The sequence below is a fragment of the Perna viridis genome, chromosome 3 (assembly GCF_037379345.1).
Source record: "Perna viridis isolate PV_CMFRI_1.1 ecotype Kerala chromosome 3, ASM3737934v1, whole genome shotgun sequence".
NCBI classification, from domain to species: domain Eukaryota; kingdom Metazoa; phylum Mollusca; class Bivalvia; order Mytilida; family Mytilidae; genus Perna; species Perna viridis.
In genome coordinates this window covers 18,499,097-18,525,897 of record NC_142447.1, presented here as the reverse complement: position 1 = coordinate 18,525,897, position 26,801 = coordinate 18,499,097, and the positions used below count along the sequence as shown (strand labels likewise).

The window sequence follows — 26,801 nt, the reverse complement described above, 5'->3', positions numbered from 1 at the left end:
ATTGGTATGTCAGGGACACAATTTATATATGCATTGTACAATGCTTAGTCAGTAAAATTTGGGGCCTATGAATTTTTAGCAGGGTTTCAAATTAGTGGTGGTCAAAGGTCCCCCTATTTCTTACCTAGGACCTTTGAAATTCAATGACATGGGTCCTGGACTGTCAACCCTATTCATTGACACTTAACTGAGAACTTTTGGTTTTCCTCCAGTGCAATATTGATTTATAACTGGAAGGTCTGGCGTGCTAGGATATCCAACTCTAGCAGGTGAATTTGGGGTCAGTAGACCCCTGTGTAGTTTGTTCATCATCCTGTTGAAACCTTATGGCCAGTTTAAACTTACATTAGGTTATGTTCATAGTACTGTGCTTTATAATGTAGAAATCTTCACCCAAGGAGGAACCAAGCTGAAAACAAGAGACCCTCCCCTAGTCAAGTTCATCAGTACATTAAACACAGACGTCCATCCCCTTTGGTGCGGAAAAGAACACCATGTAAGAGATCCCCTAGGCAACCGGTAATATTGTGTCAAAAACCTCCTTCAGAGCAACAACGACAAAGGGCCCCACCTCCTGTACCTTACAGACTCTACAGTATAGTGGAGAAAGACGAAGAAAAAGAAAGTATGAATTTGCCACAGTTGATAGCCTTTATACATGTCGTTTATATACAATCAGTCTTTAGTACATGTTATGAAGGGAGTGTACATAATGTATATTGATAATCCATTTACATGTAGATGTAACTACATTTGTATTGAATTTGCAAATTTGCACACATTAATGGTAGATTTGATGGTTGCAAATTGAGTTTGCGCTTGAATTGTCAGTGAAGCCAGTAAATGGTTATTTGTGAACATCCAATCAAGACATATCATATGGCACAATGACAAAATTTCAAACAAAAGTCAGCTGCAACTGTCAAATATATATAAGATAAGAAAACTTAATTTTGATTCGGCATGTGATAAATACAAACACAAGCTCTTAGGAGTTTTTGACCGAATATAAAACAATAACATAACAAAGAAAAGGCAATGGCACATACATACAAAGCAATACATACAATCAAGCATGAAATAAGCATAGCATGCAAAACATAATATATATATACATGTATCTGTAAAAATAAAAAAAAAAAAAATTTGCACCTGTGCATGTATAGATAATTTGAGGATGTCAATTTTTTTAAAATTTTGAATACACACTCTGAAATTGTCTGTGCTACATGTATATAATTCCAACTAAAGCATTTTGTCAGGGTAAGATTAATAAGATAATTAATTGGAAAGAGTTAATATCCAAAATATTATCACAACTGCTGAAGAAAGCCAAAATTTAACAAGTGTGCGGAACTTGTTTCTTGCACGAGTTAAATTCTCAATCGTTCTTGGCATTAGTGATAATATTTTGGTTATTCACGATAACCAATTGATTATCCTATTTATTATATAGATTTTCTTCATAATTTATCAATATTTTCAACATGAATTTGAATTATGTGATTGGCTGATTGATATCAAAGTTGTGATATTTTGTCGGGAGAAAACCTGAGAGTGAAATTACCAAATTTATTTCACAGTGTGAATTATCGAAGTTTATTACACTGGGAAAAACATTCGATAAAACACTGCTATCTATGTAATAAGTTTTATTATTTTATTTTTTTATCCACAGCTTCCAAACAACTAGAAAACAGAAAGAAAATGAGTGAACAAAAGCTACATCATACTGCAGGTATGGTGATATAATTTTTCAGTTTTCAATTTGTCCTACAACGACTAGAGGCAATTTTAGCCTAGCATGATCTTGCTTCATAAGGCTTTGTAGACCTTGAAACTTGTTGAGATGAAATAACACCATAATGAAATTAAAATGTATCTGCAACATGATAATTGAAATTTTAGTTATCAAAAGATAATGTTTTTTTTTTGTGCCCCACCTTAAAAAATGTTGGAAAATCTGCTGTACATCCTGTAGACATGTATGTACTGGCATTTAAAATGTGTAGGTACAATTTCTTGTACCACATTGAAAAAGTTTTGTACACTTTTCAAGATACAAAAAGTTTCTACACTGAAATGTATGTTATGAGTTTACCAAACAATTACTGAAATGTAAAACCACACCCCCTCCCCCCAAAAAAACAAAAAAAAAATCCAATAAATAAACAAAAAAAACAACAAGTAAATTTTAATGTTGAATGGTCCTAAATACCATAATAAAATGAAATCATGATTCAATACATATGGGAAGACATCACATCAAATTTCCCACATTTTACTCATTCTGACATCAAAAAAAGTTTTCTTACACTAATGTACTTCAGTGCCTGGTTTTATAAAAAATCTCGATTGTGATTTTTCTCAAATACTTCCTCAACTCATATTTCAACCAATCAAATCACTTGTAATTGAAGATTTGAGTCAAAACTCATGATTTGAGAAAATACCCAAAGTAAGCTCTTTTATGAAACCCATATACATTGTATCACTTATATAAATACAAAATTTGGTAATTTTTTTTATTTTTAAAGCTTATGAAAAAATGAAGGATAAATCTTAGATAAAAATTAAATCAAACCAAAGTACAATTTTGTATTTGTAGAGTATATGCTCAAATTTATGCATCACATATAGGATGTTCATGTTTTAGATGGTAAAAAAAAAATGTATTTTACACATTATGGAAAATATCTTGATTATGGATGAAAAAAATTGATGTGTTGATTTAAAAATATACCACAGATCTTTTCATTTTAACTGCAGGGTAGTTGTTGAGTGTGCTTTTAAAATATACACTTTTGCAAGGAAAATTCTTTTGTTCTACTCTAAGCCCTACCTTGTAGATATATATATATGTCACACATGCTCATCAACTACCCCACAAGGTTACACGAATGGGTCTATTACTATTCATGTTTTATTTATACACTATTTACTCATGGTGAGGGTATTATCATGATAAATTGACAACCATAGGGACTCTGATATTTCCTGAAATATTGATAATGGCTCAAGCCACAGTCTGCAACTATCACTGTTGAAGGCAATATCACCTGCCAAGGTCAGTCAATTTTTTGATAATGTTCTCTATAAAGCAACTATTGTGTTTATTTCATTAAAAATTTGTAGAAGACATTACCTTGTGATAAAGTCCTCTTGGCATTTTAAAACTCATTAATGAACACCACAAGACCATGTATTAACCAATAAGAATTGCTCATATTTCTCAGATATGAAATAATATTTGATTCCCAGATTCAGCCACTAAGAACACAGCATCAGGAAGTAGTGTTAGGAGTGAGCATCATAGATCTATGCCAGATATGTCAGCATCAACTAGTTTGAAGGTATGGAGCAACCATTTGATGAGTAATTGTGGGGTAGGATCAAAATTGAAATTAAGGGCAGGACCATTCATTGTAAAAAAGTCAAAGTATGAAGTTTAGACAAAATGATGTAGATTTGATCCTAGCCCTATATCAGTGTTTAAACTTGTAAAATGATTGAAATTCTTATCACTTTTGCTAATAACCATTGCTCATAGCTGCTGTCTCTTTCATGAACAAAATGTTGTTTGTGTAGTAAAATCTGTTGTAAAAGTTCAAGGTGAATTAATATGTATATGTACATTATAACTTTTGCCCTGGAACTTTTTCCACGGATTTATTTCTAGGCCCATTTCTATTTTTTCTGCTCTCCATATTTTTCTTTTTTCTATCATTTCTTTGTATGATTGGGCCCAAGTGCCACAAAACTTGAAAAATACTTAAGTCTAATATCGGTATAATTCTTAAATTCCATGGTTACTTCATTCAAAATCTTTGAAATCGATGAAAAGTTAAAAGTAAAAAGTTCAGAATTTTTTCAGACTTAATTGTCAAGTTTTGTGGCACTAGGGCTGTTATTGTATGCATTAATGTCATTGTACACACAACAGTCAAAAATGAGTCAACCAACAAACATTGGGCATACAGAAAATGAAGAACTTGCACTTTCAAGCCTCAAATTTTCCTTTACTGGCTCTGAACCTCCATTTACTTCAACTCCTTTGCCACAAGAAGGGAGTAAATTTGACTTTGAGAACACTATAAAAAAGAATTCAAGCAGAAATCTACATGGGACAGGGTCAAGCAATGTAGACCCAAGATTGCCGGAAGTCAGTGGTCATCAGTTGTTGGAAAGAATATCGTCAGATAAAACTTTGATGGATAATGTTATGCCTCTGAAAACAGCAGATAGTTTGGGCCAATTTGTTAAGCCCACAGACATACTGAAAAAGAGGCTTCAGAGTTCTAATGGGCGGGAAAATTCATCTAGCAGTGAATTGAGTGCAGATAGTAGTACAATTAATGGTGGAACTACAGTAATCAAATATGACGAAAAAGTTTTCAAAGAAGTGGTAGAATCAAAGTTAAAGGAACACAACCCTATTGACAAGGAGGATAGTGTTGGGTCAAATTCAAAAATCCTCAATAGCTTTTTTAAGACTGTAGGAAACCCTGACTTTACAAGGAGAAGGTCTGATACTGATGCCTATGAATCCTTGAAGACTGATGAAAGAAAAACTCAGTCTGAGAAAGCGCTTGGGTATGGTTCTCATCATGATTTTACATCTATTGTTGAATTCTTAGAGGTTTTGAAAGACAGGGAAAAACAGCAGGCAGGAAAAAGTGATCCAGGTTTTGAAAAAATTGTTAGTTCTGAGACTTTGGAGTCACCAAAATTGTCTGACAATAAAATGACAGCAGAGTCACCTAGAGGTAAATATGCGCCTGCAGTACCATCTCCTCTGACCTATTCCACTTCCTCAGGAGAACAAGAAATTGACATTGATCAAGATGGAGATACTGATGCTTCACCTAGCTATAATGAACATGCAGATAGAAGTAGAAATCCTTCAGTATTGTCACAGATGGTGGGAAATGTTGAAAATGTGGTACAAAGAAGTTCAATTGGGATAGTATCTGCTGACTCTAATGTCACTGAAAGACTTGGAAGTGTTGAAAATGTGGGGAGAAGAAGTTCAACTGGAATGCTTTCTTCAACTCCATCTAATGTGAGTGAGAGACTTGGAAGTGTGGAAAACGTAGGAAGAAAAGGGTCCACTGGCACGATTTCATCCACTCATTCTAATGTGAGCCAAAAACTTGGAAGTACAGAAAATGTTAGACCTCTGAGTTCAACTAGAATTGTTTCCTCCATGCCTTCTAATGTAACTGAGAGTAGAACTGGAAGGCAGTCTTCAGGCTATAGTGGATTGGGATCTCCATCTCCATCCAAGCTTCTCCAAAAAGTTGAGAGGAGAGAACAAAGGGAGAAAAAAGGTGAACATGGTTATGGTGAATTAGACTATACAACTCCATCAAAGTTGTTAGAAAAAGTTGAAACCAGGGAATCTAGAGAAAGAAAGGCATCAAATGGGAATGAACAATTTGAATATACTACTCCATCACAATTGCTGGCGAAGGTTGAACGTGGAGAACAAAAACCAACACCTGGTTATGGTGAATTTGACTATGCTAATCCTTCAGAGCTGTTTAAAAAGAGAAGAAGGATAGAAAACCAAAGACAAACTTCATCCTATGATAACCAATCTGCATCTACATCAAGACAAGAGCTTATGTTACAACAGAGTTTAGATGAAATGGATTATCCAACGGTGTCACAGCTTCTAGTCAAAGTCTTGTCTAGAGAAATGAGGGCTAAGAGTGCATCACCAATGTCACATGAATCCTTAGACCAAAGGAGATCATCAGATCTAAGGGATGGTAAGTTTTGTATTGTTGATAAGAAATGATGCATTTTTTAAAAATGAGGTTTTTAAAATACCGTATAGCAGGTTATTTTGGTGGGTGTAATTTTGAAGCAAAAAGCCCACAAAAATTATGATGTTTCTAACTACAGTAGATGATAAGTGGTACACTAAGTACTTAAGCCATGAGCTCATATTAAGCAGAGTTTATTTTTTCTCGGTTTTAAAAAGACTGAAAGGCTAAAATATGCCAAAATTATCACCTCATGAAAAGAGGAGATATTTGTTGGGATATTGTTTAAACAAGAATTAAATGCTTGGTGGACCCAGGCCCTAGTGCCATAAAATTTAAAAAATTATTTAAGGAGGTAGACCTAGGGTAAGGAACATAACTCTAGAAATCATTGATATGTTAGCATCATAATCAATTTCACCAAAGCCTATTAAACTTGCATTTGAAATAGAATTAATTAAATCCAAAGTACTTTGATGCTTAGATGAGATTGATGTAAAATGCCGAATACAAACGTTCCAGTGATTTGTAAGAGTTGTGTCCCTTATCCTAGGTCTACCTCCTTACGTCAGAGAAAATTTTCACTGTCATCAATATCAAAGACTTTCAGTCTTTGACTTAACCATGGAAGTAATGAATATTCTCAGACCTTAGTATTTTTTAAAGTTTTGTGGGACTCAGGCCAGGTATTCTTTTTCAGATCTGAAAGAATTAACATAAATTTTATTGGTATGGTGCTGTTGTCGTTGTTGTCCACTGACACTTTGGTTTTGTGTGATAACTTTTAAGTATTAGTTGGTTGATCTATATAAAATTTGATAACAAGGTTCCAAATCACTAGAGGAAGGTTGGTATTGATTTTTGGGGAAATGACTCAACCATTTTAGAATTAGGAGCCAAATAGGGGCCTAAGACAAGCATTTCATGGAATTTAACTATATAATCCAATAAAAGCTTAGGAATGTCTATGATTTTGTTCCATAATATTTTATACCACAGTGGTCAGACTTGGTTTGATTAAAGATTTTTCCGAAATTAGGGGCCAAAAAGGGGGACAGAAACATTCATTTTCCTGATATACAGACATAAATTTGACATTTAATGAATGAACTTTTTGAAATTGTATTACAAAGTGCCATACCACAAAAGGAAGTCTGGGATAGATGTTTTGGTTGTGACTTGAGCCAAGTAAGAATAAGGGGCCAGAAACAAGTATCTTTTTCTTGATTTCATGACGATAGCTTGTCTATTTCTGGTCTTGATTTTGAATTATTTTGTTAGATTTGTCATGAAAATCCTTTCCTGCGATTTTTAATCAGATTGATATCTTTTACAGTCTTTGAGTTGTAAAGGCCAGAAGGAACTACACCCCAAAAAATGGGCTATTTTATTTTTGGTGCAATTTTGAAATATTTTTTTTTATTCCATATGAAAATCCCAGACTATAATACAAGAGGGCTTAACAAAAAAAAAACAACCTTTCATTTACTGTTTTTGAGATAATGAGGTACAAAGTGATCCATTATTACACCCTGTAGACCATTATACTTAAATTGAATTTCAAAAATACATGTATTGTGCAATATTGTGTCCAAATGAGTTGTTGTGGTTATAATGAACTATATATCCCTATGTTTAGTTTTTCAAAAACTAATATTGTGTCCATACTTGCCTCAAGGGAACAGAGCTCAAAGTCTGCAGTTGTATCATGCTGTGCTTGGCAATGCTTTTTATTTCAATGTTCCAGAAATATGGAAAGTTAATCATGACTAAGACTTTCTTGGCTCTACTAAAACCATTCAAAATCATTGATGAACTTTTGCATTGTTCTATTTTCATTCTAATGATTTGAATGGAATTTCCCATAATAGTTCAAAGCACTGAAAGTGATGGTATCACTAGCAAGCCATCACTCATAGATTTCTTGATTTTTTTTTTTTATATTTCCTTTGCCTTTCAAGGTTACTGGAGAACTATGCTTAATAAGAAGCATCTATTTCAGGATCTCTTTCAAACAGTAGTAGTTTAAGTGGATTTGGTGATTCAAGAACTAGTCTACAAGCAAGCCAAGCTGAGAAAAAACAGCATGAAAACAAAAGACTTGCTGACAGGCCAGCCAAAAAAGGTCTGAGAAGGAGTAAAGAATCAGATGGGCAAAGTTCTTATAACAGTGAGAGAGTTTTGATGTGTCAAAATATCCCTTCTGGCTCTCAAGATGGCAGTAGATCCAGCTTACAATATGTCACAAGTAAAAATGAAATGGCTTTGGACAGAATACCATCTCAGTTACTGGAGAAAGTTGAAAAAAGAGAAAGAATACAACAGGTTGTTTCTAAGGATTCAGTAACTGAGCAGAATTTACCCCCAACAGTATCAAAATTGCATGACTTGGTCCAGAAAAGGGAGAAGCGAGAAAGATTAAAGATGGAAAAAATAGCTGCTGAAAAGTGTGGCACTAGCTTGCCAGAATACACAACTCCTTCCCAACTTTTGGCACAGGTTGAGAAAAGGGAGGCAAGAGCGAGAGGTAAAGATTCACAAGGGTATGGAATGTTTGAATACACAACTCCTTCAAAGTTAGGGAATGCAGTATCTAGTACTGGCTCCTTGAGACAGAAATCATCCAGTTCACATGTACATGATTTTGTTGGCATGGAAACCAGATCTCCTACAATATCTGAAGTTTTTGATGCTGTGAGAAAAGGAACCTATCATCCACCTCACTCTCAGAATTTGGGTTCAAACATTAGTAGGCAGAGTAGTGCCTCAAGTCACATGAGCTTAGGTACCTTATTGCCAACATCATCAGAACTTCAAGAAATTGTAAAAAATGAACAATTTCAGCAGCCAAATCAACATCTTGAAGTAACACTATCCAACCCTTACAGCAATATGGGTGATTCAAAATCTGGTATTGTTGGTAAGAAGTTAGGTTACAACCACAGTGACATCACTGCATACTTTCCAACACAGGATGAGCCATTTTATGGATTACCTTCAAGGAGGCACTATTCTAATCCAGAATTTTTTGGATCATTCTATGAGGATGACTCAAATGTTGGTCTAACAGATGGCCAAAATACTTCAGGAACACATACCCTGAGGAGCAGTGATAATAACCTTAGTTCTTTTATGTTGAATGATAGTAGAGTTAGAAATGTATCCCAGCAAACTTCACATAAATCATTAGTAAACAAGTTAGTGCAGACTGGAAGGTCGTTGACAACCAACCCAAGTTACCAAGCTATCTCACCTCAAGAAAGCTTACAGAACCTTGATAGCGGATGTTACATTGGTCAAACATCTCCAAGAGCCAGCTTACAGGTTGGAAATACACCCCAGATAAGTTTACAAGATCTGGGTAGTGGGAGTTACATTGGCCAAACATCCCCGAGAGCCAGCTCACAGGTTGGAAATACACCCCAGATAAGTTTACAAGATCTGGGTAGTGGGAGTTACATTGGCCAAACATCCCCGAGGGCCAGCTCACAGATGGAGAATCCCTTGAATGACACAGCATCACTTAATCAGTTGTTCTGGTCACTTTACGCCTCTCACCCTGAGGTGATGGAGCAGTATCTAGAACATGAGTCCCAGAGACCCTCAGAGGCAGCCCTATCCTCCCTGCATGACCTCTACACAAATGCCTTGCAGTATATGGGTGATGATAGTTCAGACATGCAGGTTTGGGAACTGAGTTGTATTTTTTTTTAGAAGTTTGGTTTTATTTCTATTATATGAAGGGAGCAACTTTTTGGTTTTTTTTTTTTATGAAAGTTTGCAGATTATAAAATTTGAAGCCAACAAACTATTAAGGCTAGAACTTGTCCCCCCCCCCCCATCACCCCAACCCCCTTGGGTGAATGGAATCAGGGATGATATATTGGTTCAAATAGGACAAAGGTCTTGTGAAAAATAGTCTAGCCTGATATTTACAGACACTGCACAAAATATCCTTTGGGATAGTCCCTCAAAAGGAATCAAATAGATGCTCCCTTTGCAGTCTGTACTATTTAGAGGTAAATTTTACCAGAATGTCATCTGCTTCAGATAATTTTTTTTTCTTGCACAGGGTGCTTCCTTTCAATATTCTTTGTCCCAGTATTAAGACTTTAATTGTGCTGTGACAGTACTAACTTTTCAAAATATGAATTTGGCTCAAACTGGTGATATTGTTTGGCAGAACCTCACTTTGGTTTTAAGACTCTTTAGGTTACAGTAAACATATTAATTTCGCTGCTGTTAATTTTCGTGACTTCTGGCAAAAGAACATATTCGTGGGTATCAATTTTTGCAAATTAAAAAAATGATAAGCCTTATATAGTGTTAAAAATCAATTTGCGGCTACTATTTTTTCGTGTTTTTATGTTCACTGCGAAAATAAAGGAAATTAGTACACTGCGAAAATTAATACTTTAACAATACCAGTATTTATATAACTTGTTATTTTTGTTGATTTGTTATTATGATATCTTGTTCAGAGTTTTTTTCTTTAATGTTTCATTGTCAGATGTTTATAATATTTTACTGATTTGTATCTCCTGACTTCCTTGTTGGAGATTTTGTATCTCCTAACTTCCATGGTGGAGATTTTGTATCTCTTGACTTTCATGGTGGAGATGGCCAATTTATGTTGATGCTACATGTACCAGTAATTTTTTTTTATTTTCCTCTCATAATGCAGCACATTCTTTAATAAAATAAATATTTTACTCATTTTTGTTGTTCTAGAATACTGATGATATTGGCTACAAATCATTTAGTGCTTAGGATTTTAGTTTTGTATTCACATACTGTATTATGCTGAACATGCCTAATTTAAATCCTGAATGTATGAACTCAAACTTTGTAGAATTCAGTTATGACATAAACCAGTGTGTTATAGATGGTATCATACATGCATGTAGTTCTATTTTTTCAGGAAACGTTAAGATTCAGTAGTTCTTCACACAAGAAGAGGGTTCTCCCTCATAGTCCTACCAGTTCCAGTCCAGATGCTAGAAGTTTCTTCATGGAGAAGGTTTGTCCCATTATGAATCTATGTTAGCTTACATGTATTGATTTTAGAATAATTAATTGAATAACAAAAGACATAGGCTCCTAAAAATTTAATCCTAGCCTAGTCCAGGCAACCACCACCCTCAAATAATCAAGTCTTACACAACCAAATTTGATATATTTTTTTCAAAAAATTTAAAAATCTTATTAAAAATCATGTAAAGGAAATTTCACTACAAAAAATGTTCCTTAATGTATTTTCTTCAGATTTCCAATTAAACTTGAAAAAGTTCCATTTTGTTCTTACTTTAGGAGGTATTGGAGAGTCAAAACAGGAAGTTACAGATGGAAATATCCACTCTTCAAACTGAAAATAAACTTTTGAAAGAGAAATATAACAGGGCTACAGGTAATTTTCTAGTATATTGCAAAACGTAAGAAATAATTTGTGGAGGGGTAGATTTGTACTCATTTTAACATGGGTACAGCATTTATTTTTGATTATTTAACACCGAGCGACAGCAGAAGGAATTACTTCTATTCTAATATGTCAAATACAGTAATTTTTGTGAAATAGAAATATGCCACAAATTCAATGTATGAAGTAAAAAAGTGACAAATAAAAAATTTCAAACTAAATTTGATTTTATTAACAGGGAAAATAGATGAATTGGAGGATGAACTACGGGAAACAAAATCAGAACTGGAATCCTCTCAACTCTCCCTGAACCAAGAGGTATCTAGTGTACAGAGGAAGAGTAAATCTGATGCAGCTCAGGATATGGAACAGTTACAGAGTAAAGTAATCAATCTAGTCCAGGAAAACGAAAATCTCAAAGCTGAGGTATGTAAAAAGAGATTAAGGGCAAGTTGATAAAATATCTTTGAATTTTCTTTATCTTGAATAAAATTGAGGTTTTCTTCAGTAGATTACTCAATTGGAGAAATTTTTTTATCCATTCTTGACAACCTTAAAGACTTAAATTACCATGACACTTAGGAATATTCTTAGACCAGTATTTTTAAACTTTATTGTCCCTAGGCCTGTTAACAGACATTTATTTGTTTGTCAATTCAACAAAGTTTGGGGACCTAAATATGTGCTTTGCTTTTGTCAATTTCAGGGTTTAAAAAAATGTCATCACCAGCATTATTTTATGAAATTTATAACATACCAGTATATGTACAATTATAGTATTATCTTTACTTATATCTGCATATCTAGAGGCATTTTGGCAACCTCTATTCAGAATAATTTCGGTTTAATGAACACATGTAAATTCTTTTTTTTTTTTCTCTCTCAGATCTTGCATTTAGAATCCAAACTACAGGCAACCAGTAGTATTGTAGATCTTGCTAGACAGAGCGGTGAAAAACAGGAAACCATGGAAGCCTATAGGATGGAAGTTACTACACTCAAGGTAATGTTGAACTGTCTACTGAAAGGAGTGTCTCAATTGGATAAAATATTTAAACCTGGTGCTTGTTTTTTTATTTGTGTACTTTTTTAATTATCACTAGTTATAAAAATGTTTCTAAGAACAAATTGAAAGTTCTTGAACAATCAGAAATGACATTACATCTAAAAGTATTTAGGAGGGATAAACGTTTCTTTTCCATGTTCTGATGACCATCATATGTTCATCTGTCCATTACAATTTTTTTGTCTTGGGCTACAGCAACTTTCTGCTTCGTAACTTTGTACATTTGTATTTATTTTGACCATATGCTAAAGTCAGGGTACATAGGTACCACTGATTTCTTGCTATACATGAATACATCTTCCATTCTTCCCATTATTCTAGGGTGAAGTGATTAGATTGAAATCTTTGTTGGAGCAGTGTGAAAAACATCTGCATGATGAAGAATGTAGACTCAGTGAGAGCAACCATCAGGTTTTAAAACTCACTGAGCTGAAAAACCTGCTCCAGCACCAAGTAGATATGAGTGGAGCTGGTAATACAGTGGTTGATAAACAGGTAATAAATTGCTGATATACACATAATAAATTGTTGAATTTAATATGTAAATCCTAAAAATTAGATATTTCACATTTAAATTCGGTAAAACGTGAGGAAATTAGGGCTTTTTAATGATCAGTGATCATTGGTCATTCACAGATTAAATCATTGGAGAAGAGGTTAAAAGTCACAGAGGAAAGACTCCACCAGGAAAGGTCAGACAGGGCCAATAATTTGTCAGAGGTAGAAGATAAATTGCTGACAGAAAATGCAAGATTACAGGTTGGTTCATATTTATGTGATTCCTTACAGGGTAATTAGTTGGAAGAGTGAATAACCAAAATATGATCACATGTGCAATTTTTTCACCGGGGGAGTTATATTGATGTTAAGTATTAAACTCTATATTTTGTTAAGAGACCAGGCCTGGGTTTTATTAAAGAAATCTCAAGATAAGAATTTCCTCAAGTCCTTTGTTTTGCCTCAAAGCTTCAGTTTTAAATGATCTGATTGGTTGAAATTCAAGTTGAGGATGGATTTGAGGAAAATTTCAATTTGAGATGTTTTGTGAAACTGGACCCTGATCACTGACCCTTATGCAAAGAATAAAAGTGCCTTCCTCCCTCACCACCCCCAAACCCTGTATCTTATATGTTTTACTGGAACAGCCCTCATGAAATATGAAACCATTTTATATTATAAATTTATCTTTGCAAAAAAAAGCTGTCTACAGGTTGTTTTTCATGGGTTGTACAGTAACTTTTATCACAAACCGTGTTTTTGATATTTGGACAACATATTTCAATATGTTCATGCAGGAGTGCATCTTATTTTTTAGGGGACCGAGAAGGAACTCTGTCGACAATTACAAAGAGAAAAAGACAAGAACTGTAACCTAGAACAGAAAATAAAAGATGTCAGAAATGAGAATGAGAAGTTGAGACTTCAAGTACCGTTTGATGAGTTAACACTATCATCAGAGAAATATGATATACCTTACAGCTCCTATATTAGTCAACGCCAAGAAGCCACTAAGGTTAGTAGTGGGACAAATCTTGCGGCCTTATAATTCTTTTAATTCTAATTTTGTTAGCTCCATTTTTAGAAGAGTGCAGTGAGCTTGTTTTCTTTAGATATATTTCAAGCTTATTTTGTTGAACGATAATGGTTCAGGTGATTGAAAACCTTTTTTTTTTTTAAAGAGCTGTCTACCTAAGAGTCATGCAAAATTAGTATTCTGTGATTCATTGAAAAGAAATCATATTTTTTCATTGTAATTTTTTTTTTAAACAAATTAGGTTGTGACATGAAATTTTATGTACATCTATGGTCTATTGACATGATAATTACTGAACAACAACAGAGAAATATGATATACCTTACAACTCTTAAAATAAATCCATAAATCATCCCCTGCATGATTCTTATGTGGACATCTCCACAAATACTTTTGTGTGTTATTGTGTGTGTGCATTTTTTTCTGTCACTTCAGCTTCAAATGCAGCTTATTACATAAATCCTAAACAAAACATCAGGCAAATATTCTTTATTAATTTATTTTAAATAAGTGTTATAATTTCTAATTAAAAAAGAAATTTGCCTGATATTTCAAAAATATCATTTAAATTATCTCCCTTATCACCGCTGGTTCAAGCATTGCTAGTATATGCTTTCCTTCCCTTGCACAGAACCATGATTACAAGTACATATGTGCACAGTTAGAGAGTCAGTCAGGCCTCACCACATCAGAGAAAGATATGATCTGCCATCTGTGGTCCACAAAAGAGCAAGCATGCCATCAGTTACAAAAACTGGAAATCTTGTTAGAAGATTTGAGTCTTCATGATAATGATGTTTATGAAGGGTTGAAGGTGAGACTTTTAGATTTTCTGTAGACTACTGAACAGATGTTTGTTTTGGCAGACGTAAAATTTTGTATTTTTTCACATTTACATTGTATGTATTCATCATGACTTACTGCTTTAGAGCCTTTGAAGTTTTTGCTTTGTTTTGCTTTGATGCAATACTTTGAGGGTTTTATTTGTTTATTGTTTGTTTTAGTTTGTTTTGAATTGAATCATAGCAAATTTTAAGGCAGTCTTTTGAGTCAGCAGTATCAGTCTTTGAGACTTGGATACTCATTTTTTTTGGCCATATGAGATATCTGTTTTTTACTTTTTAGGCAAAGATTTTCATATTTTAAGCCATTCAAGTATTTTATGATGTCACATAAAAGCATTTAATGACCTCTGCTAAATGCAAAGGAATAGCAGCAAGCATAGTGTTCTAAATTAGTATAGTCATTTAAATGTTAGAAAAAGACTCAAACTATGCTAAATTGCAACTCAATGTAACCTCTGACACCCTCAGGTAAGATTCATTGTTCTCTAAATGTATAAAAATAGCATATCCCCATTAAAGAACTTGAAATCTTATTCTTGGGTCTCTGAGATGTCTCTGTCTTGCACTTAATCCAAGTTGTTTATTTGGCCTGGTTGAACTTGTTAAAATAATTTTGTAGCATTTTTCTCAGCAACTATAAATCACAGCCACTAGATATTTGGTATGCAACTTCAATATGGGGTCCCATATCATGGGACACAATTTCAGGTCTGTCACTCTTCTATTTCCTGTTCATTACAACCCAGCCATTTCTGTCTTAGACCCATTTTTTAATATGTAGATAAAAAGGTTCTTCAAATTGCTTCCACAGAAAAATCGCTGAAAAAAATCATTGTAAGCATGATATATCCTCTTTTCAGAGTTCAAATCTAACCGAAGAATCAGTGTTGATCATATTGCTTGCTAGGGTATTGGAGGTGAAAGTTTTATATTTCTTAAGAACTTACATAAGGAACTAGGCTGGAATCCACACAGATTATAAAGTTTTTAAAGACACATTGGTAAATTTTGGAAAATTGACCGGAAGTTTTTTATTATGGGTCGAATACCTTAACTGCTCTCATTTCACTTTCAATGATCTAATCCCATATTCCTCATACTTAGAGTATTTTTCTCTTTGTTATAACCTCGGTAAATTTCGGAAAATTGACGGGAAGTTTTTTATTATGGGTCGAATACCTTAACTGCTCTCATTCCACTTTCAATGATCTAATCCCATATTCCTCACACATAAAGTATTTTTCTCTTTGTTAGAACCTTAGAGATATGAAACACCAGTACGAACAGAAGCTGAAACAAGCTGAAGAACAGGCTGATGATGCTAAGTCAGAGAAGTTTACATTTGAAGCCACCTATAAGGAGTATGTCTTTTATCAGTTTTAGTCATTAAGGATTTATAATTGATTGACAACCAAATATTGCAAAATTTCTGTCTTTGTATACTATTCTTGTACAATTTTTACATGAACGATTTGAATCGAAATGGGTTTTGTTTTTTTATTTCACTGAAGTATGAACTTTAACATTTATTTAAAGAATGCTTCTACTTTTTAACAGGTGATACAACATAACCTAGTTTGGAGCGGTTTACACTTATAAATCAGGAAGGGTTTTATAATAACGTTAAGTAGCACTCTAGCTAAGAATCATGCAAAATGTGATTCATGGGTAAAAAGCCTACACATTTTTATTTTTTATATTTTGTTTGAATTGCCATAGTAAACAGAAATTAACATGCAGTTTTTTCATATAACCCCTGTTCATAAGAGATAAAAATTGATAGAATGCACTGTAAATTTCAAAATAAAGGGAGATAACTCTGTAAATGACACTCAAATACAATAGAATCTGTTGGATTTTCAGTGTTGATTATCTCCTAAGAGCAGGCAGATTTGAATGAATAGTTACATATTTCATGGTATAGACCCATAAAACAACTTAATTACAAAAAAAAAATATGTAGCCTTTTTTTGGGTGTATCACATTTTTTAGATTTTGCATGATTCTTACAAAGACAGCTACTTAAAACTGTTAGCTTGCTCAAACCAGGTTATTTTGTATAACTTGTTAAAAATTAGAAATGTTCCTTAGAATTTAATTCCTAACAAATTCAAATCCAAATACTAGAAGCTCATGTAGTTTTGTTTCGGATTACTTTTTTTCATGGATTGCGGACAAAATTACAGTATTGAACCTTTTTATACAAAATAACTTTTTTTGCTCAAAGAGAACCAACCAATCAGAAAGCTGGTTACAAATCAAATTAAATTATTGATCTGTATATTTGCAGTTTTGAACCTTTGATCTTCCAGATTGTATTAGCATGTCCATTTGTTTTGCATTCCAGACAATTGGCAACACTAGTCAAGGAGAGGCATGAGGCCTTTGCTCAATTGAAAACAGCTGAGGATCTGTTAGAGGCCACAAGGAGTGAAAATGAGATTTTACGGCAGAACTTACCAGCATTGTCCACTGGCGCAGTCCAGTCTCTACGGGGCAAAGATAGTTAGTACAATCATGACATAAGCAACTTTCAAAATAAAAAAAAATGAGCAACGGGCTACGAAATGTTACTTTACTTTGTTGATGTTTTAAAAATTCAAAATTGGTATCGATTCTTACAATTCTTGGCTAAGGTTGCAGGTACTGTTCCTTTAAAAATCTCAAATTTGGAATTTCCACAAATTTTTATATTGGTCAATTTGAATTTTGAAAACAAAAATAAAATAAGCTCTGGCTCTGGTGCCACAAAACTTGAAAAATTACTTAAACATGAGAGTTCTTAATTTATGACAACATGAAATTAAAAATGAAATTTAATTGTAGTTACCATGGAAGTTTAAAATATTTTTTACGAAATCTATTTTTAAGTGTTCTCATATACAGAGCATCTTATCTTAAGATTGACTTTCAGTCACTGGAATTAAAGATCTACTTTAGTCAATATTTTGTCATTGATTTAGGTGAGAAGGAGTCTTTAAACATTCAGGTGCAGAGTTTAGAGAGCAAAGTCCAAGCATTATCTAGGTCAAACCAGGTCATGGAAGGGGAGATAAGTACTTTAAAAACTCAGATGGAGGCTCGAGAAAAAGCACTTAAAGATGTAGAAAGTGAGCTTGAGTTGGCCAACAGTCAGCTTGAACTTGACAAAGGGGATGATAGAAAACAGCAGAAAATGGATAAACTTGTGGCTCAGGTAAGTATTGGATGGATAGTGTATTGTCATATTTTTGACAAAAAAGTGAGAGATTGTACCAGTTAAAATTTGTATCCTGTAAAAAAGTGAAATTATGAGATCTGCACAATTTTTGTTTGAGTTTGTTTTGGGCCTAAAAATAATTGTTCTGGTGTATGGTAATAAGAATTAAGTAAGTGTGGGTTGGCAATAAGAGATTTTATATTTGATACATCATCATTTATGCTAATTCAGGATTTATTCCAGATTCCTCAGTTTTCACAATTTCTTATACATGTACTATAAATTCCATACTCAATAAAAATTCTGAAAAAAAAATTCACCTCAATTTTATGCCTTTTAAGCAAATGACTTATTGCTTCTGTCATAAATTTAAAAAAAAAAATTTACATGCATTATAGGTAAATAGTCAGGAAGCAGAAATAGGACTGTTGAATGACAAGTATAACCGCCTACTAGTTGACTATAGATCACTTGAGAATGAACTTGATGCTACTCAGTCAGAACTTGCCAGGGTCAAGCAGAAAGGTGTCAAAGCTGGGGAAATAGCTGACAGCAAGGTAAGAGGATGACTGAAGGGTTTTTTCTAACATTCTTGATTACCTTTGTAGATCTTGCAAGGATGAGGTGAAAGGGATGTGGGAATGGGCAAGAATATTTGCCAGGACATATCTGTTAGGCAAGGTCAACAGGTTAAATTTTGATATACTAGTAGTATTTTAACTCTTTAATGCTCACCTTTGTTAAAGTTCTAGTTAAGAAAAGCTTAATATTTTTAATTGGCTGCATAATGATAAGCTGGAAGCATAATACTTTAGTGCAATTTTTTTTGAAACATGAAGATTGAGAATTGTTTGTTTGTTTTAGCTTGCATCATCTTTAAAAGAAGAAATAGATGACAAGAACCAACAGATGAACCAGCTTGCCCAAGAACTTGAGAAACTTGACAATGAACTGCAACAAAGTAGACAAGATCTGTATATAGAACAGATACAGTCAAATGAATATGAAGGACAGGTAATTAACTGTCAGTCTCTGTAATAATCAGGCAGACAGTGAAACACGGTAAGAGAAAAACCACCATTTGAACGTGTAAGTTGACTGATTTCACCATTACAATCAAGGAAAAAGGAGAAAATTGTCCATATTATTTTGGTAAATTGGGTTATAATTTCATTATAATGCACTGAAAATGAATATTTCAAGGTCAAATAACTCTGTCAAAAATCTCATTTTTTAACATTCTATTAAAAAATTTCTAGGAAAATCCAGTGATACAGAGATCAAATAATGTACTTTTCCAATTGAGAAAGCATCCTTTAGTGAACCTATATAGTCAGATCGGTGTGTATTTGACATGCATGTTTCTGATTTTTCCCATTCTGCCTGATTCTTACAAAAACCTACACTTAAGTACAAATATCTCCATCACTTATTGGCAAAGTTTGAAATAATATTACATATATTTTATTTTTTTTCTTTCTGAATAGATTGAAAGTCTACAGCAACAGTTTGAAGAAAGGGGTAAAATGATTGATGCCATTACAGAAACTGAGAAGGAACAGCTTGCTCAGTATCAAGTTCTGAAGGCCACTCTAGATTCTGTCACAGCTGAATTAAAGGATAAGGAAGCTAAGGTAAAGAAAACATCAAATATTAAGGAGGTAGAGCTTGGGTAAGGGACACAATTCTTAAAAATCATTGGAACATTTGTATTCAGCATTTAACATCAATCTTATGTAAGCATCTAATTAACTTGGATTCATTTTATTCTGCTTCAAAACGAAAGCTTGAGAGGCTTTGGTGAAATTGAATATAATGCAAACGTATCACTGATTTCATGAGTTCAATCTCTTACTCTAGGTCTACCTCCTTATGATAGTCTTTTTTTTTTGTAAGCTCAATTGAAAATTTGAATTAAATGATTCATTTGAAGAAAATTAAAATTACATATTTTATTTTTGATGCAAGTTAGCTGAAGGTATTTCATTGATGAAGTGGACAGTGATTTTTTGCATAAAGCTTTTTTTTTTTGAAAAATGTCTAGTAAAATCATTAGCTGAAGGCATTTAATTGATGGAATGGACAATGATTTTTCACATTGAGCTTTTCTATCAAAATGTAAAGTCAGAGTTATATCCCTTTCATATGAAATAATTGAACTAGAATCTTAAGTAACTTTACTGGCAGCATTAATTTTTTCATTGTAAAGCAATCCCCTTTTATGTAGGGATAAAAAGTCTTATTCAATTTGTTTTATTTGCAGTCAAAAATAGCAATGAACAGTGTTTTAACTAACAGCAAAATTCAGGACTATGTTAGATTGTCGTTTTCTAGTAGAAAAGTTTTTTAAGAAAAAATAATTATTTTTCAGATTAAGATACTGACAATAGAACAAAGCCAAACAAATGATAAACTACAGCAATATGAAAGGAAGTTGTCGGTGTATACAGGGGATCCAAGGGAAATAACTCCTCCATCAGTAGCAGAAGTTGAACTTGAGAAAGAACAGATCAAAATGGAATTACTGGTAAAGATAAATTTGTTTTTAATTGTTTTTTTAGTGTAAAATGAAATAGTATTATTTGGGTAACAGTCTTTGTGGTTTTTGTAGTTTGATGAAAAAATAATGAAGGGAACCAAGACTCAGAAATCAAAAGAATATAATCCAGGGACAAAGACCAGACATTGAAAACAGACAAACACAACAAATAACATAAAATAACTGTAATAATATGTACAAAGCAATAGCCAAATTCAAAGTCCCATTGATTTGTTAAACTTCCATTGAAAAGATTGATCCTGAAATAAGTATTAAAAAAATTCAACATTTTATGAACATCAAAATACATTTATGACAAACCAGACACATAGTGACTCACAAATAAAATTACCCTCACAGAGAGTCTTCATTTTAGACAGGTTGTAGTTTATCAGTATTTTTTTTTTAGATGGATAGACATATGCTTTTCATTTATTGGTAACAAAGCTTTTTGAAGGAAAGGACTAATACTGTGAAAGTATAATTGTTCGTGGGATACCAATTTTTGTGTTTTTTGTGGGTAGGCCAAAGCATGAAATTTGGTTCCCAATGAAAAGGAGATTTCCATTGATGTGTGTACTGAAAACCTCAAAACCAAGAATTCAAGAATCAAGGAACTTATGTTTTTTTCCTTTATCCACGAAAATTGATATCCACAAAATAAAGTACTTTCACAGTAATAAGATGTCAAATTTTCTTGATACATACAATAGTTTACACAAGTGTTGACTAATTTCTATTTTGTAAACAGGATTTGATACTATTGACAATAGTAATCTGTGAATATTACATTTCAATAGAAGTTCAACTCTTGGTGGTAATTGAAATTTGGATCAAACTACACTTACTTAATAATGATACTTTAAAACAAAGTTTAGATATTATCACATTTTTCATTATAGGATGCCTACAATAAGCAGAAAGCATCAGAGGAAGAGATGCAGACTATGGCCACGGAACTTCACCAACTACAACAAGATGTTACCAGCCAGAAGGCAGAGATTTTACAGATGTCTTCAGAGAAAGGAGAATTAGAACAACATTTGGAGGTATTGTATAAAATTCAGTGTCTGTTACAGCCTTGTTGGTCAGATGGTGACATGCTCGCTTCAAGTGCTGGAGGTGGTTGGGGGCTAGCACAGTGAAATATTTGGCTCAGTATGTCACTAGTACAAAATAAGGTCTGCTTTATTGATTCAACAGTCCTGTCCTGCAATGCATTAAATATCTGCCATGGGATGTAAATCCACAATCAATCATTCAGTCAATATTTTCTTTTTGTAGAATGTGGAGGATATCATTTGCTTGAGTTTTATTTATGTAAAGGTTAATTGTGAATGCAGGCTCTGTCACTTCAAATCTGAAAAAGTTCTCAAGTCTGACTTAGAAATTTTTAACTCCTATGGAAACAGCTATAATCAAAGACAGCAAAAAATATTCTAAGTATTAAGTTATTTTTAAAGTTTTGTTGCACCAGGGAAAGAGACAAATAAAATGTTAAGCTTAAGAGAAAAAGCTTTAAAAAGTATCACAGGCACTCTGTACAATGCTGCCAGTGAAACAGAATGAAAACAACACTAAGAATGCACAAAACCACAAATATATTGAACATACTGTGAAAGTACTTGAATTTGTGGATACCAGTTTTTGTGAATTATGGAAGAAACACAAGTTCATGGATTCTTGAATTCATGGTTTTGAGGTTTTCAGGATACAAATCAATGAGAATCTTCATTTCATTTGGGAACTAATTTTCTTGGTTTGGTTTACCCACAAAAACCACCAGAATTGGTACCCCAGAAATAATAGTACTCTCACAGTACTTTTTTTCTCTCTCCAGGAAATAGCTGAGGAACATGATGCCCTGATTCAGGAGAAAGCTCAGTCTGAGGAGGATACTGTCAAGCTTGAGAATAAACTGCAGGAGCTGGTAGAAACTCTGGAGAGTGAGGCAAGGAAACAGTATGGGAACTTTGGGGAAGACACTTCTCCTGAGGTAAAGAACTTCATTTGATTTGTAGTAAGATTTTTTGATTGTTTGATTCTCTATGGGTTACCTTGGTTAAACTTGAAAATGGTGTGACAACTTTTTGGAAGATGGTTCTCATGAGGTGTTGAACTTCATATGATTTGTAATAAGCTTTTTGATTGGTTGATTCTCTTTGGGTTACCTAGGTTAAACTTGAAAATGGTGTAACAACTTTTGGGAAGATGTTTCTTCTATGTGTTCTTCTTGGTCTATGTCCCTGGATTACAATCTTTTGTTTACCTCTATAACCTTGGTTCCCTTGATTATTCTCTCATGAGGTAAAGAACTTCAAATGATTTGTAATAAGATATTTGATTGGTTGATTCTCTTTGGTTTACCTAGGTTAACCTTTAAAATGGTGTGGTAACTTTTGGGAAGATGTTTCACCCGAGATATATAGTTTGACATGGTTCCCTTTTGGCAACCCATATTAAACAAGAAAGCAGTATGGCATAATGTTTAATCGCTGCTAATGGCTTACATGTTTAGTAAAAGTATGGATTATCCTTTTGGAAACCTATATATTTTATTGTAAGAACTGGTATACAGTAAAACCTTGGTAGCTTGAACTCTAAGGGACCACTTAAATTTGTTCGAGTTATCAGGAGTTTGGGAAATTTTTTCATTGCCAGTCCGAGTTGCATTTTATCGTAGAAATTGCTTACTTCCTACGAAGTTTTGTTAGTTCGTGGAATTTTTTTATTTGCTATCGGAAGATTATGTTGACTTGTGGACATTAAAAATGCTGTGATTGCCTTTTAAAAATGTTCAGAGTTCGAGTTCCTTGGTCATAAATTTGTTTTCATCTGATTTTCTATGATGATTTCATCATGCTGACTTCATAACATTCTCAAACATCAATCAGTACTATGTTGAGATCGAAACCATTGAATTAGTGATGACTTAAATATTACTTGAAATTAAGTAAAATAACACTGATTAAAGATAGGGTTTCAGTTTTTTACACCTTTTATTACCCAAGCCGACAAAATGGCTGACGAGTTTGAGTTAGTGAGCGTTATTCTCTAAGATTTATTACAGAACAGACTGACTAGTCAGTTCGAGTTTTCGAGAAATTGAAGTTGGAGAAATCCAAGGTTATTTATATTGATTATATAGGAGAAACTTTTGGTACTTGGAATTGTGTTCGAGAAATCCCGGGTGTTTGAGCCATCCGAGTTCCAGCGAGTGAAGTTCGACTGTACTTCTCGTTAAAATATGTATTATATCATGATTTTGAAGATTTAAAACAAAAAAGGCTAGTTGAAATAGGCAGTTGGAGTTCACCAAATGAAATTTAATTTGTGATGTTACGTGGCACAAATCTTAATTTAATACTTTCTAAACATTATTTTTCAGTTCTCTGAAGAAATGGATACTTTGAAATCACTGTTAACATCAAAAGACAAAGAAATTGAAATGTTACAAATAAAAACAAGGTATGAATTTTTACTAATGACCAATGGGCATCATTAGAAATTTGTTTTACTAATAACATGTAAAATCTTTTAAAGTGCAGCTCTGTCTTAAAACCAGGCAGAAGCTTAATAGTGATGCATGCATTTCTTAATCCCAAATATTTTTTATTTAAAATAGATCTGTGGGCCTCATCATGAGAAACTGTATTAAAAAATAATGTGCAAATGAAAGTTGCCCACTTAAGATATTAACACTTTAAATTTTGTTACATTCTATCACAGAAAAGTACCCAAAATTTGTACACTATAATCAATTCATTCCGGATATTAAATATATATTAGAAGCCAACCCTGTTACATTTGTACCTTGTGCCATGTGGCAGATTTTACCAACTCTATGTTTGAAATGTGAGAGCCTCTTTAATTGTATACAATTGATATATGTTTTCGTCTTACAGTCGACAACAAATGGATTTAGAGTTTCTACAAAGGAGGATAGAACTTCTACACAATGATAACCAGAGTAACAGAGATGATATAGTTAGAATGACAAACCAACTTATTAATAAGGTAATTACATGTGGTACATGTGGATTAGTAAGGTAGTTACATCTGGTACATGTGGATTAATTAGGTAATTACATGTGGTACATGTAGATTACTAAGGTGATTACATGTGGTACATGTGGATTAGTAAGGTAATTACATGTGGTACATGTGGATTACTAAGGTGATTACATGTGGTACATGTGGATTAGGTGAATACATGTGGTACAGTTAGGTGATTACATGTGGTACCTGTGGATTAATTAGGTGATTACATGTGTTACATGTGGATTACCAAGGTAATTACATGTGATACATGTGGATTACCAAGGTAAATACATGTGGAACATGTGGATTATTAAGGTAATTGCATGTTGAACATGTGGATTACTGAGGTAATTACATGTGGAACATGTTGATTACTAAGGTAATTACATGTGAACATGTGGATTACTAAGGTAGTTACATGTGGTACATGTGGATTATTAAGGTAATTACATGTGGAACATGTGGATTAATATGATAATTATATGTGATACTTGTGTACAGAGGAGAATAGAACTACTCCACAATGTTAACCAGAGTAACAGAGATGATAAAGCTATAGTGACAAACCAACTTTTTAATGAGGTAAATAGATACAATACTTGTGGATTAATGTGGAAAATACATGGGATACATATAGATTTGTCTGGATTAGAATTGCCGTCTTTTTATTTCTACAATCTTTGCCTTTTTGAGTGTAAAATCTGTCTTGAAGAATTTGTATTTCTTATTTTTAGATGTCTTTAAAAAAAAAAATTATAAGATAATATACTGTGAAGAGTGAATAACCAAAGTATGACATATGTTTGATCACAAGGGCCAGAGATTGTAGAGGTTAAATGTGTGTGCAGAACTTGTTCAAAGTTCATGTAAAATCTTCTAGCTTTCTTGGCATGAGTGATCATATTTTTGAAATTCATTTCTACCAATTCATTATCCCTTTTTAATAGATTTTTTTTATTCCTATCAGTTAACTTACTTCTTATTATGTTGTGTACTGAACCATCAGTGATGTCAAATAACATGTATGTAACAAGGGCAGAGAATTTTGACATTTTAGTGCAACAGAGTCAAAGAGTGAAGAACAAAATTTGTTATTTCACATTTACAAAAAAAAAAACAACCCAAAAAACAGTATCTAGATGATAAACATTTTGATCTTTATTCATCATCATACCAGTATTGATGTTGTATGGATGTGATAGGGGATGTTAGGGAGGTATACCTTAAGTAAGGGACACAACTCTCATAAATCATTGGAATGTTTGTATATGGTATTTTACATCAATGTCTTGTAAGCATCAAAGTAACTTTGATTGATTCCATTCTGTTTCATATGAAAGCTTGATAGGCTTTGGTGAAATTGAATATGATACAAACATACGACTGATTTCAATAGTTATCTCCCTTACCCTAGGTCTATCTCCTTACGAGGTCGTCCATGTAAAAACCTGGCGGTGGGTGGCACATGACAAATTTGTTTTCAAAAAATTTTCATCTATTTCATATTACAAATGTATCCTTTCTCAAAGTTCAATGTTGGCATTTTTCATTAACTGCAATGGTTAAAGAGAAATGAATTACATAGATAGCATTGAAATTCATTGAAAATTTCGTTGCTTTCTTAGGGAATTGTAATGTCATTTTCTTAACCATCCATTGTTGACTTAAAAAAAATCTTTGTACTATTGGACATATATATATATATATATATATATATATATATATGTTTTATATTTGAGACTTTTTTACTCTGTTTTAATACCTTGAACTTCATTTCCATTTTCAGATGAAAGAAGGTGTTGAGTGCAGACAGTTGAATGAGTATCTGGTGGGAGAAAGGAGTAGGATTCAAAATGAAGTGTCTAAAGTAGAGAAAGATGTAATGAATGCCAGACAGATGCAGCAAATCAAAATGACAGAGGTATTCATACAAAAATAATTTCACATGAATTTGAAATTTTTACTTGATTTTAGCATATAATTCTTGTTCATGACATTTATCAGGATCAAGCCACCACATAAATATGTGACTTTTTCCCATAAAATTAATGTGAGGCTTGATTCACATGAATATCACATGAACAGTATTTTGTCCTGAAAAAGGAAATTTGCATATACAGGTATATGAATTTTTAATGATGGATTTTTTTTTTGACGCTAACAATTGTACATCCATGCAGCTTGCATAGGTACCCAATGCAGGGATTATCTTTTTAGTCCTCTTGTAAGTTGATGGTGGAATCTTGCCTTTAAAGTACATTGTTAAAAAGCACAACAGTGACTGAAAGAGTAATCAAGGGAACCAAGGTTATAGCGGTAATCAAAAGAATGTAATCCAGGGACAAAGACCAGACATGGAAAACAGATATACACAACAAAGAACATAAAGT

At 33.2% G+C, this 26,801-nt stretch overlaps 1 protein-coding gene across 4 annotated transcripts in view; it reads left to right on the top strand.

Annotated features, from left to right (window-relative positions):
- LOC148621299 (uncharacterized) overlaps nucleotides 1-26,801 on the top strand; it is a 54,955-nt gene that overhangs the window by 5,987 nt on the left and 22,167 nt on the right. For 3 of the 4 annotated variants that reach the window (XM_088575467.1, XM_088575465.1, XM_088575466.1), the window contains exons 2-26: nucleotides 384-625; nucleotides 1,679-1,738; nucleotides 3,262-3,353; nucleotides 3,944-5,774; nucleotides 7,774-9,455; nucleotides 10,693-10,791; nucleotides 11,082-11,178; nucleotides 11,426-11,613; nucleotides 12,074-12,190; nucleotides 12,575-12,748; nucleotides 12,890-13,012; nucleotides 13,569-13,766; nucleotides 14,419-14,601; nucleotides 15,887-15,993; nucleotides 16,980-17,137; nucleotides 17,596-17,828; nucleotides 18,230-18,388; nucleotides 18,696-18,845; nucleotides 19,319-19,465; nucleotides 20,203-20,358; nucleotides 21,273-21,419; nucleotides 22,211-22,366; nucleotides 23,759-23,838; nucleotides 24,276-24,387; nucleotides 26,198-26,332. In XM_088575467.1, the coding sequence (XP_088431593.1) occupies nucleotides 1,708-1,738; nucleotides 3,262-3,353; nucleotides 3,944-5,774; nucleotides 7,774-9,455; nucleotides 10,693-10,791; nucleotides 11,082-11,178; nucleotides 11,426-11,613; nucleotides 12,074-12,190; nucleotides 12,575-12,748; nucleotides 12,890-13,012; nucleotides 13,569-13,766; nucleotides 14,419-14,601; nucleotides 15,887-15,993; nucleotides 16,980-17,137; nucleotides 17,596-17,828; nucleotides 18,230-18,388; nucleotides 18,696-18,845; nucleotides 19,319-19,465; nucleotides 20,203-20,358; nucleotides 21,273-21,419; nucleotides 22,211-22,366; nucleotides 23,759-23,838; nucleotides 24,276-24,387; nucleotides 26,198-26,332 (6,555 nt within the window). In that variant the 5' untranslated portion in view covers nucleotides 384-625; nucleotides 1,679-1,707. The remainder of the gene's footprint in view (nucleotides 1-383; nucleotides 626-1,678; nucleotides 1,739-3,261; nucleotides 3,354-3,943; nucleotides 5,775-7,773; nucleotides 9,456-10,692; nucleotides 10,792-11,081; nucleotides 11,179-11,425; nucleotides 11,614-12,073; nucleotides 12,191-12,574; nucleotides 12,749-12,889; nucleotides 13,013-13,568; nucleotides 13,767-14,418; nucleotides 14,602-15,886; nucleotides 15,994-16,979; nucleotides 17,138-17,595; nucleotides 17,829-18,229; nucleotides 18,389-18,695; nucleotides 18,846-19,318; nucleotides 19,466-20,202; nucleotides 20,359-21,272; nucleotides 21,420-22,210; nucleotides 22,367-23,758; nucleotides 23,839-24,275; nucleotides 24,388-26,197; nucleotides 26,333-26,801) is intronic. The other variant, XM_088575468.1, reaches the window with a different exon arrangement.